Source organism: Sphaerodactylus townsendi, linkage group LG09, assembly GCF_021028975.2.
Source record: "Sphaerodactylus townsendi isolate TG3544 linkage group LG09, MPM_Stown_v2.3, whole genome shotgun sequence".
Taxonomy (NCBI): domain Eukaryota; kingdom Metazoa; phylum Chordata; class Lepidosauria; order Squamata; family Sphaerodactylidae; genus Sphaerodactylus; species Sphaerodactylus townsendi.
Genome location: NC_059433.1, coordinates 25,694,562 through 25,707,295, shown reverse-complemented (window position 1 = coordinate 25,707,295; position 12,734 = coordinate 25,694,562). Strand labels below are relative to the sequence as shown.

The 12,734-nt window shown below is 43.6% G+C and overlaps 1 protein-coding gene across 1 annotated transcript; it reads left to right on the top strand.

Annotated features, from left to right (window-relative positions):
• Positions 1–9,457: 9,457 nt before the first annotated feature.
• Positions 9,458–12,734, top strand: NHLRC1 (NHL repeat containing E3 ubiquitin protein ligase 1). The gene has a single exon (XM_048508435.1). The coding sequence runs from the start codon at positions 9,521–9,523 to the stop codon at positions 10,739–10,741; it is 1,221 nt and encodes a 406-aa protein (XP_048364392.1). The 5' UTR covers positions 9,458–9,520; the 3' UTR covers positions 10,742–12,734.

The following is a 12,734-nucleotide window of genomic DNA, read 5'->3' as shown; positions in this document are numbered from 1 at the left end:
TGTTTTCAGTGAACAACTACAGTGGACCATGAAGCTAGATTACAGTGGTGGCGAACCTTTGGCACTCCAGATGTTATGGACTTCAATTCCCATCAGCCCCTTCCAGCATGGCCATGCTGGAAGGGGCTGATGGGAATTGAAGTCCCAGCACATCTGGAGATATGCCAGTTCACACCTACTGGAGCTAGAAGATTCACATGACTTTAAAGTTCATGGAAACCACTTGAAAGCCCTCTGCTTTCTAGTTTCCAGAGTTTGGGGGAAGTGTATCAACCCATCATCTTTGTATAGCTGGTGAATGAAACATTGTTGAAGGAAGAATATTTCAATACCTCATGTACCAAGATTGCCATGTAGAAGTGTGCAGTGACTCTGATTTGCAGTTTAACTGTGCAGTCCTAAACTGAGTTGCATCAGTCTAAGTCCACTGAAGACAATGCACTTAGAAGGTTGTAACTCTTTCCAAAAACCCATAGTCAGTGGATAAAAGGTATGATGTATAGAGCCTGTGTGGTGTAGCGGTTAAAGCAGTGGATTCCAATCTGAGAGCCAGATTAGATTCCCCATTCTCCACATGAGAGTCTTCTCCCACAGCTCCCTCATGCTCATCAAGGCCTGTCCCCACCGCCTACACGCATTGAGAGTTTAACGGACATAGAAGTCTTCTAGGCAACTTTAGGCTTCACAGAAGCATATCTCAGAACTCTCTCAGCCTCACCTACCTCACAAGGTGCCCATTGTGGGGCGGGGAAGGGAAAGTGATTATGAGCCACTTTGATACTCTTTTCAAAAGATAAAAGTGGGACATGAAAACCAGCTCTTCTTCGTTCCCTTTGTGCCATTTGGATCAATCGCCGTTTGTGTCAGAACAGTTGTGGTATTCATTACCTGTGCTGCTGTCTTGGTAATTAAAGCCTTCCTTCTGCTGAGGCAGCCTGTTACCTCTACTGTCAATCAGTGCCATTTGCTGCATAAGCATTCGGCATTTCACTTTGATGTAGGGCCCCTAGCTGATGGAAGCTTAGCTGCTGTGAGTGATGAAAAACCCATTTTAAACTTGGGGAAACGCTGAGGAAAAACGTGAAGGAGGGACCAGCTGAAGTTGCCTGCAGCAAGAACGTTCCTCTCTCTCTTCCCTCCCGCACCCCTGGAAGGAAATAAAATTAAAAAGCTGCTTGGCCAAAAGTGGGCTAAGATTATGAAGGAATACTTTCCTAATTGTCATATTCGAGCATCTGTCTCCACCCCGCTTCTAAAAATTAAGACAACGTAGTTTGTAGGATTGGCAGCTGCCTAGAGCAAAAAACTCATCTGAGATTTTGTTTACAGGCACTAAAGCGGACAGATCTTCAAAAATAGCTTACTAGTCTCATAAAGACAACTGAATAAAATCGGTAGGATGTCTAGGGCTGTATTTTGGACCTGCCTGAGACAAAGGAGGATGAAGAGGGGCAGACAGTGCTAATTGATTTCCCACCCTCTCCCTTGTTACAAGATCTGCAGTCATTATGATTGGTTTTTTCCTGACAGGATGTCAATGCATTTAGAAGTCAAGTGGTGTGCAGACATAACTAGGAACAATTTTCCCTGTTAATGACGCTCACATACAGCTGAGAAGGCTGCACCTGTTCAATATCTACTTGTATTCAGCTGTTACAGGCATTTCTGCCCTGAAAAAATGAAGGCAGCCTTCCCAGCAGGATTCCTGTAGCATGGCTGTTGAAAAGCTGATTGAAGCAACTTGTGTAGTGTGTGTGTGCTCGGTGCCGTCGCTTCACAGCTGACTTATGGTGGTCTTGTAGGATTTTCAGGCAAAAAAAGGCATTTGCAGGTGGTTTACCCGTCGCGGTGGCTGACTTCAGATGGAAGAATGGGGAATCAAAACCCAGGTCAACTCCCCACTCAGGAAATTCAATTCAGATCAAACCAAGTTTGAAAATAAACCGCATCTTTTCATCGAGGTTTCAATCGCCCCACCGCAGCATGTTTCCAGTGAAGACATCTAGGCCTATCTTGGGTTCAAGAAATGTAACAATCTCCACTACCACATGATCGCCTTGGCAGGTCTCTTCTGATTGGCAGGACCTTTTTTTTCTCCTGCAAAAAACGCGGCTCAATAGCCAGCACGTCTCCCTGCTCAAATTTCTGGCTGGTTGCCTCGCTCTCGTATGGCGAGAACAGCACTGCGCCGCATTCGATTGGTTGTGGGCATTTGGCGCCATGCTCCACGGTGGGAAGCCATGAACTTCAAAGATTAGACCCTCGATCTTCCCCTCCAAACTGGATCAAAGACGTGTTTTTTGAAAAAAGTAGTACTTTCAAGCAGGTTCGGCAAAGACTATTTCGTGTGAGTATCACGGGATTAATCGACTGTGGAGAATTGGCCCCAGTTCTCCAGATCAGAGTCTGCCACTCTTAACGACTACACAACACTGGCTTTCAGAAGAACAAAACAGTTCTCCCTGCTTATCTGCAAGTGAGCAGCATTCCCGAATCAACCAGTAAGAAACAATTCAGCTAGGCTGAAATAAGGGTGGCCCTCTTTCCTCCAATCTGCAGTTATTCTCCGCCTTAGCAAAAAGAAGTATGCTGCATTTAGCAGTCCTGAACAGCTAGTTAGTTTTCTTATTTTATTTAATTCATCTTTGTTATGAATACTATAAGTCTCATTGTGTGAGTCAAGTGGCTTTCCTGCCTATCAGTTGGCCACATCATGGAAGATCCTTAGGAGCTTCTTTCACAAGCTGTTTGGTTAGCTGCTAGACTGTTTGCCTGGCAGCTTTCGAGGTGGCCTCTATCTAAGCCAGTTGCTTTGAAATGTCATCTTTTCTGGAGACAATCCCAACAGGCCTCCTCTTTTCCAAGACATAGAAACCAGAGAGAAAGCCATGAGGCAGCAATTTCTCAGTTGAGACACTTAGGTGGGCAGTAATGGATGTAAATTGGCGATGGCTTGAAAATCAGATTTAAAAAAATCAAATGTCCTTGTTTCTTATTCCCATTTTCTCCTCCCTCAGGCATCTATTTTACTTACACGACAAAGGTCAATACCATACAGATAGACTATAATCAGTGACATAATCCCATGGCACGGGTGCCAGAGGTGGCACTTTCGGGAGCCCCTCCTCTCTGTGGGCACGCACACACAGAGTTCGTCATATGGGGGGTGGAAAATCACCCTCCCCCCCCCACATCTAGGCTGGCCTGGGCCACTGAGCACGACATGCGCACACCGTGGTGAGCAGGGAGGACTTGGCTGGCGGGCCTAGTGCCTGTGCTCCAGGTGGCTTCTGCCCGGGGGGGGGGGTGTGTGCAGAGGAGGCAGAGATGCTAGAGAGGCACAGAGCGGTGCACACAGGACTTGCTGGAGGCTAGAGCAGGCTGGCCCCTGCTCGAGTGGGTAGGGCGGAGGAAGCGGGAGCCAACCGTTTTTTTCTAAACTAAAACCTCAGCATTCAGGTTAAATTGTTGAGTTGGCACTTTGCGATAAATAACTGGGGTTTGGGTTGCAATTTGGGCACTCGGTCTTAAAAAGGTTCACCATCATTGGACTATATATACCCAAATGACCTCCTGCCCATATCCTTCTGTCAATCTTCTCCATCACATTTCTTCATTGTTTGTTAAACTTCTAGCCCAGCCTAAGTTGCCCCTGTTTATTAAACCTTTTTTAACATATCAACATACAATTTGAGGCAATTTATAATAAATTTTTAAAAAATCTTGTCCTCCAAACTTAAGTTCCCTTAGTCAAAAGATTTTTAAACTTTCTAAACAACTTTGTGTATTCTGACAATAGCATTGATTTTAAAAGGCGGAGCCTTTATGAGGTTGGTTACGACACTGCTAGTGTTGTTAAAGCAGAGTTGGAGGCACTTTTTTTTTTGAAAATCAAATCTCTTCCCATCTCTTTTATTTGTTTTAGTGGACTTTAACCTTGCATTGATCCTTGATAAACAAAAGGGCCCCTGTTGGCAGCATTCAGATATCTATCTTGCAGAACTGAATTGTCATGAATACAATTATATCGGTACATGACAGTTGAAAGAATCATATTTACATCCATTTTAAGTTAAAAAATAAAAACAAGTTAAAAGTAAAACACAGAAGGAAAGATTTAATCGTTTTCTAGAGCTCTCCTGGCTGATGGGTCTTCTGAACCTGTTGTATTATATCAGGTTTCCAGAAGAGGGCAGCAAACGACAACCACATATTGCACATGGACGCCTGTCTTAGAATTCATTGACCTCTGATGTAAACGGATCTTGTGACCACCCAATGTGACCAGATGGCATAAAGCACCACTGCGGAGTGTAAGCAGAAATCCTCTTAGAGTTGTATAAATGTCCGTCATGGCCACTGAGAAAGTAGAGATCATGGCAAAGCTGGTTGATCAGACAGAGACCAGTCTGTTTGAATGCAAAGTGTGCTTTGAAAGATACAGCCAGCAGAAAATACGTAGGCCAAGAAACTTGCCATGTGGACATGTTATGTGCCTGAAATGCGTCTCTTCTCTAGCTCATCCACGGAATCTTGTTGAGGTGTCCTTTTGGGTCAAGAGTTTGCAAATCTCTGAGACCAGTGACTGTTTGTCAGCGTAATCTCTTGATGGAAATATTGAGCCCTTCGGCTATTCATTCTCCAGTTTCTGGAAGGACGATTGGGACAGGTGAGGATATGGCTGTGTCAGCATCTCATGTCTTAACATTTGGCCTTTCCTTTGGAGGATGGGGAACGCTCCTCAATCCAACCGGTATTGCGGTCTGTCAGAAGTTCACACAGCAGTGGGCCCAATGATGGCAAGAAGAGGATTAAGCTGTTTACTTTCAACGGGAGCTGCATGCAACAGTTTGGAGAAAGAGGAGGAGCAGGAAATGACATTATGTACCCAACTGATGTCACTTTCACGTTGGATGGTCACATTGTAGTCACAGACAGTGGAGACCGTTCTGTCAAAGTGTTTGATTTTAATGGCAGAGGCAAGCTTTCAGATCTCAGACCTTCTTTGCCCTGGGCTCGACACTTCGAGAACGATATTGTCATGACCGATTCAGAGGCAGGAATTTTGTATCGCTTGACAGCTGACTTTAAAAAGGGGGAATTAAGGGAAGTGAGGAAAATGTATTCTAATCTGTGTAACCCAAGAAAAGTGGCCGTTTCTCAGGCTTCTGGGGCTATTTCAGTAATAGAACATCTAATGGCAAAAGGCCCAAGCTTTGGCTGCATCAGAGTGAAAGTCTTCAGTGCAGATATGAAGCTCGTCAGCCAGGTGGATAGTTTTGGCCTGAATCTTGTGTTTCCTCAGATGTTATGGACTACAATTCCCATCAGCCCCTTCCAGCATGGCCATGCTGGAAGGGGCTGATGGGAATTGAAGTCCATAACATCTGGAGTGCCAAAGGTTCGCCACCACGGAGCTAGAAGATTCACATGACTTTAAAGTTCATGGAAACCACTTGAAAGCCCTCTGCTTTCTAGTTTCCAGAGTTTGGGGGAAGTGTATCAACCCATCATCTTTGTATAGCTGGTGAATGAAACATTGTTGAAGGAAGAATATTTCCACACCATGCAAGATTGCCATGTAGAAGTGTGCAGTGACTCTGATTTGCAGTTTAACTGTGCAGTCCTAAACTGAGTTGCATCAGTCTAAGTCCACTGAAGACAATGCACTTAGAAGGTTGTAACTCTTTCCAAAAACCCATAGTCAGTGGATAAAAGGTATGATGTATAGAGCCTGTGTGGTGTAGCGGTTAAAAGCAGTGGATTCCAATCTGGAGAGCCAGATTAGATTCCCCATTCCTCCACATGAAGTCTTCCTCCCACAGCTCCCTGCGCCCATCAAGGCCTGTCCCTCTCTACCGCCAACGATTGAGAGTTTGACTGACATGAAGTCTTCTAGGTGACCTTAGGCTTGCCATAGTTATCTCAGAACTCTCTCAGCCTCACCTACCTCACAAGGTGCCCATTGTGGGGCGGGGAAGGGAAAGTGATTATGAGCCACTTTGATACTCTTTTCAAAAGATAAAAGTGGGACATGAAAACCAGCTCTTCTTCGTTCCCTTTGTGCCATTTGGATCAATCGCCGTTTGTGTCAGAACAGTTGTGGTATTCATTACCTGTGCTGCTGTCTTGGTAATTAAAGCCTTCCTTCTGCTGAGGCAGCTGTTACCTCTACTGTCAATCAGTGCCATTGCTGCATAAGCACTGGGCATTTCACTTTTGATGAAGGGCCCCCCAGTTGAGGAAGCAGCTGCTGTGATGAAAACCCATTTTAAACTTGGGGAAACGTTGAGGAAAAAGTGAAGGAGGACCAGCTGGTGTTGCCTGCAGCAAGAACGTTTCCTCTCTCTCTTCCCCTCCCGCACCCCTGGAAAATAAAATTTAAAGCTTTGGCCAAAAGTGGGCTAAGATTATGAAGGAATACTTTCCTAATTGTCATATTCGAGCATCTGTCTCCACCCGTTTCTTAAAATTAACGACACCCGAGTTTGTGATTGGCAGCTGCCTAGAGCAAAAAACTCATCTGAGATTTTGTTTACAGGCACTAAAGCGGACAGATCTTCAAAAATAGCTTACTAGTCTCATAAAGACAACTGAATAAAATCGGTAGGATGTCTAGGGCTGTATTTTGGACCTGCCTGAGACAAAGGAGGATGAAGAGGGGCAGACAGTGCTAATTGATTTCCCACCCTCTCCCTTGTTACAAGATCTGCAGTCATTATGATTGGTTTTTTCCTGACAGGATGTCAATGCATTTAGAAGTCAAGTGGTGTGCAGACATAACTAGGAACAATTTTCCCTGTTAATGACGCTCACATACAGCTGAGAAGGCTGCACCTGTTCAATATCTACTTGTATTCAGCTGTTACAGGCATTTCTGCCCTGAAAAAATGAAGGCAGCCTTCCCAGCAGGATTCCTGTAGCATGGCTGTTGAAAAGCTGATTGAAGCAACTTGTGTAGTGTGTGTGTCAAGTGCTGTCAAGTCACAGCTGACTTATGGTGGCCTTGTAGGATTTTCAGGGCAAAAGGCATTTGCAGGTGGTTTGCCGTGTGGCTGACTTCAGATGGAAGAATGGGGAATCAAACCCAGGCCGAATCCCCACCAGGAAATTCAATCTAGATCAAACCAAGTTTGAAAATAAACCGCATCTTTTCATCGAGGTTTCAATCGCCCCACCGCAGCATGTTTCCAGTGAAGACATCTAGGCCTATCTTGGGTTCAAGAAATGTAACAATCTCCACTACCACATGATCGCCTTGGCAGGTCTCTTCTGATTGGCAGGACCTTTTTTTTCTCCTGCAAAAACGTGCTCACGTCAGCACGTCTCCCCCCGCTCAAATTTCTGGTTGGTTATCGTTCTCTCGTGCGAGAACAGCACTGCGCGCACTGATTGGTTGTAAGGCATTTGCGTCATGCTCCACGGTGGGAAATATGAACCAAGATTAGACCCTCGATCTTCCCCTCCAAACTGGATCAAAGACGTGTTTTTTGAAAAAGTAGTACTTTCAAGCAGGTTCGGCAAAGACTATTTCGTGTGAGTATCACGGGATTAATCGACTGTGGAGAATTGGCCCCAGTTCTCCAGATCAGAGTCTGCCACTCTTAACGACTACACAACACTGGCTTTCAGAAGAACAAAACAGTTCTCCCTGCTTATCTGCAAGTGAGCAGCATTCCCGAATCAACCAGTAAGAAACAATTCAGCTAGGCTGAAATAAGGGTGGCCCTCTTTCCTCCAATCTGCAGTTATTCTCCGCCTTAGCAAAAAGAAGTATGCTGCATTTAGCAGTCCTGAACAGCTAGTTAGTTTTCTTATTTTATTTAATTCATCTTTGTTATGAATACTATAAGTCTCATTGTGTGAGTCAAGTGGCTTTCCTGCCTATCAGTTGGCCACATCATGGAAGATCCTTAGGAGCTTCTTTCACAAGCTGTTTGGTTAGCTGCTAGACTGTTTGCCTGGCAGCTTTCGAGGTGGCCTCATTCAAGCCAGTTGCTTTGAAATGTCATCTTTTCTGGAGACAATCCCAACAGGCCTCCTCTTTTCCAAGACATAGAAACCAGAGAGAAAGCCATGAGGCAGCAATTTCTCAGTTGAGACATAGGTAAGGTAATGGATGTAAATTAAGGATGGCTGGAAAAATCAATTTAAAAATCAAATGTCCTTGTTTCTTATTCCCATTTTCTCCTCCCTCAGGCATCTATTTTACTTACACGACAAAGGTCAATACCATACAGATAGACTATAATCAGTGATGGCGAACCTATGGCACGGGTGCCAGAGGTGGCACTCGGAGCCCTCTCTGTGGGCACGCACACACAGAGTTCGTCATATGGGGGGTGGAAAATCACCCTCCCCCCCCCACATCTAGGCTGGCCTGGGCCACTGAGCACGACATGCGCACACCGTGGTGAGCAGGGAGGGACACAGCTAGCCCAGACCTAGTGCACCCACTGTGCTCCAGGTGGCTTCTGCCCAGGGGGGGGGTGTGTGCAGAGGGAGGAGCAGAGATGCTAGGGAGGCACAGAGCCCAGTTACTGGGACTTGCTGGAGGGCTAGAGCAGGCTGGCCTACTTTCCCGGAGTGGAGTAGAGGCGGAGGAAGCGGGAGCCAACCGTTTTTTTCTAAACTAAAACCTCAGCATTCAGGTTAAATTGTTGAGTTGGCACTTTGCGATAAATAACTGGGGTTTGGGTTGCAATTTGGGCACTCGGTCTTAAAAAGGTTCACCATCATTGGACTATATATACCCAAATGACCTCCTGCCCATATCCTTCTGTCAATCTTCTCCATCACATTTCTTCATTGTTTGTTAAACTTCTAGCCCAGCCTAAGTTGCCCCTGTTTATTAAACCTTTTTTAACATATCAACATACAATTTGAGGCAATTTATAATAAATTTTTAAAAAATCTTGTCCTCCAAACTTAAGTTCCCTTAGTCAAAAGATTTTTAAACTTTCTAAACAACTTTGTGTATTCTGACAATAGCATTGATTTTGGAAAGCAAGGCCTTTGGTGAGGTTGCAGACACTGCTAGTGTTAAGAGAGTTAGGCACTTTTGAAAATCAAATCTCTTCCCATCTCTTTTATTTGTTTTAGTGGACTTTAACCTTGCATTGATCCTTGATAAACAAAAGGGCCCCTGTTGGCAGCATTCAGATATCTATCTTGCAGAACTGAATTTTCATGAATACAATTATATCGGTACATGACAGTTGAAAGAATCATATTTACATCCATTTTAAGTTAAAAAATAAAAACAAGTTAAAAGTAAAACACAGAAGGAAAGATTTAATCGTTTTCTAGAGCTCTCCTGGCTGATGGGTCTTCTGAACCTGTTGTATTATATCAGGTTTCCAGAAGAGGGCAGCAAACGACAACCACATATTGCACATGGACGCCTGTCTTAGAATTCATTGACCTCTGATGTAAACGGATCTTGTGACCACCCAATGTGACCAGATGGCATAAAGCACCACTGCGGAGTGTAAGCAGAAATCCTCTTAGAGTTGTATAAATGTCCGTCATGGCCACTGAGAAAGTAGAGATCATGGCAAAGCTGGTTGATCAGACAGAGACCAGTCTGTTTGAATGCAAAGTGTGCTTTGAAAGATACAGCCAGCAGAAAATACGTAGGCCAAGAAACTTGCCATGTGGACATGTTATGTGCCTGAAATGCGTCTCTTCTCTAGCTCATCCACGGAATCTTAAGTTGGAGTGTCCTTTTTGCCGAAGAGCTTGCAAATCTTCTGAGACCAGTGACTGTTTGCCGCTGCTGCACTTGATGGAAATATTGAGCCCTTCGGCTATTCATTCTCCAGTTTCTGGAAGGACGATTGGGACAGGTGAGGATATGGCTGTGTCAGCATCTCATGTCTTAACATTTGGCCTTTCCTTTGGAGGATGGGGAACGCTCCTCAATCCAACCGGTATTGCGGTCTGTCAGAAGTCTGGCTGCATAGCAGTGGCCCACGATGGCAAGAAGAGGATTAAGCTGTTTACTTTCAACGGGAGCTGCATGCAACAGTTTGGAGAAAGAGGAGGAGCAGGAAATGACATTATGTACCCAACTGATGTCACTTTCACGTTGGATGGTCACATTGTAGTCACAGACAGTGGAGACCGTTCTGTCAAAGTGTTTGATTTTAATGGCAGAGGCAAGCTTGTGATCTCAGAGTCCTTCTCTTTGCCCTGGGGCCTTGACACTACGCCTGAGAACGATATTGTCATGACCGATTCAGAGGCAGGAATTTTGTATCGCTTGACAGCTGACTTTAAAAAGGGGGAATTAAGGGAAGTGAGGAAAATGTATTCTAATCTGTGTAACCCAAGAAAAGTGGCCGTTTCTCAGGCTTCTGGGGCTATTTCAGTAATAGAACATCTAATGGCAAAAGGCCCAAGCTTTGGCTGCATCAGAGTGAAAGTCTTCAGTGCAGATATGAAGCTCGTCAGCCAGGTGGATAGTTTTGGCCTGAATCTTGTGTTTCCTTCCAAACTCTATCCCAGTGCCGTCACCTTCAACAAGGAAGGACACGTTATAGCAACTGATGCCTCTAACCAAACAGTATTTGACCTTGGAAAACCCGAAGATTTCCCTGTATGTAAACCCATCATTACACAGGGTCTTTCCTACCCCTTGGCGTTAGCTTACACTGCAAATAATTCTCTGATTGTCTTGGACGGGGGGGATCATTCTTTAAAAGTATATACCACTTGTTCAAATATTGGGGAAGAATGATGTCTTGCAAACTGATGACCCAATACAGTCTACAACCCAACACAGGTAACATATAGCAAGTTTTTTGTAACTACCCAGCTCCTCTGGCAAGAGTCAGTTGGAGCCTCCTCCATGTACAACCGCAGTAAAATGCAGTCTTGTTGATATAAAACAGACATAGGTCAGCCATCCTCTTTGCAACTGATAGCGATAAGGCGTAAGAGTTCTAAAACTGAGGCTGTTAGTGTTGGGTTTTAGACAGGCTCAGGTTGCTTTATAATGTAGTTGGGTCAAGTGAAAGCATTCTTTCAGTCTAGCTCTATGACCTACTATGGCACCAAACAGAACATGAACTGCAACCTCTGCATCCATAAATTATGATACTGAATTGGCCATTATGAAATAACTGGATATGAAATGCAGTGCTACTACAGCCTGTGTCTTCACTGGACATATTGCAGAGGGCATCCATGACTCAGCTGAGCCAAACAAAACAGGGCAAAGAAAGGGGCATGTAGCTGGTAGCAGAAATGGGTGCCTCTCACTTCGATGCCACTGATTTGACATATGCTTTGGTGCCTCTTAAGCTGGTTCTGCATGCCTAGTATCTAGAGCAAAGCCTTTTAAATGATGTTGCGCTGGATGTTTCTATCAGAGATCACACCTACTTCATTTGCCTCCTGCTGGATGTTTCTGCAGTACCCGTGGTCCCATGCATCACTGTAACAACACTTATGAGAGATTGCTTGTGTGATTAAATGAATAGTATTTTATCCATTGTAGATTTAAGAGACTGCAACTGAACTGTACTTCTGTGTGTTACATGTCTTGAATCGTGTCATATCTTTTCTTCAGATGAATGCAAGGGTCATACTGTTTGTTAAATTTAGCCACGAGTGCGTTGCCTCAGATTTTGCATTTCACACCCACACCATGAATGTCCTTTATCAGCTGTGAGTTTTAGCAGAGGAATACAGAGATTAACCCATTCCCATTCGGCAATTTTTCTGTACAAGGGTTCTTCCCCATCTGTTGTCCACACAAACATGAACACACACACACACCCCACTATCATAATGAAAAGAAAAAAGTACTTTCCCCTTGTGGAATGAAAAGCCACTGGGTGGTGGATAGGAGAAATGGCCAGAAATGAGCGATTCAGTGTTCCCTTTGAAAGTGATGACAAAGATACATGCAGTTATTGAAACCTGTAATTTGATGCCAATGTACAGGCTTTTGCATAGTTAGAAACTGTGTATGATATAACAGAAGAAGGAACCAGTTTATTCCAAGGAATAAAATACATTGTCTGTTATTGCTTTCCCGAATGCAGTGTAAAAGTAATTTTACAACTATACTGAGATGAATTTAAGAAATCTCTGAAATGTTGTGTTGATTATCTGAGCTATTTCACTATTGGGATAAGAAAAGCTCAGCGCTTTGTACCTTTTAGTTATTCTATTAGATCTCTTCACTCACTTACTCAACATTTCTGGATATTTTAAGGAAGAAACTCTTTTAAGCCCATGTACAATTTTTTCCTATGGAAATTCCAATGGATAAAAAGGGACTGACAATATAGTTTACATAAACCTGAACCATTTGAGATTATTTAAATCCTGTTGCAGAATGAAGTTGCAGACAAACAGTTTGAATGCCCAGTACTGTGAAATAACATTGCCACAAAAAAGACTAAATAGATGTGCTATATTTGTAAAATGCTATTTTAACAGAAGTACCCTGGAGTATCTATTTATTTTATTTATATTAATTTCAATTGAGCTTGCCTAGAAGGTGTATTGTAGACTGAGTTTAAAAGCACCTTTATCTCACTAGTTACAGACTGAAAAACAGAATGTAATGATAGAATTACAATAATTTACTTATGAGTTATTTTAAAAGGAAACTACTTTAATAACAAATGCTTTTGAAATACAATGTTGATGCTGCTATTTCACATTTGATCTTGAATGTATCCAATACTGGGCTTTTGAAGACTGCTACTAACCTTTCA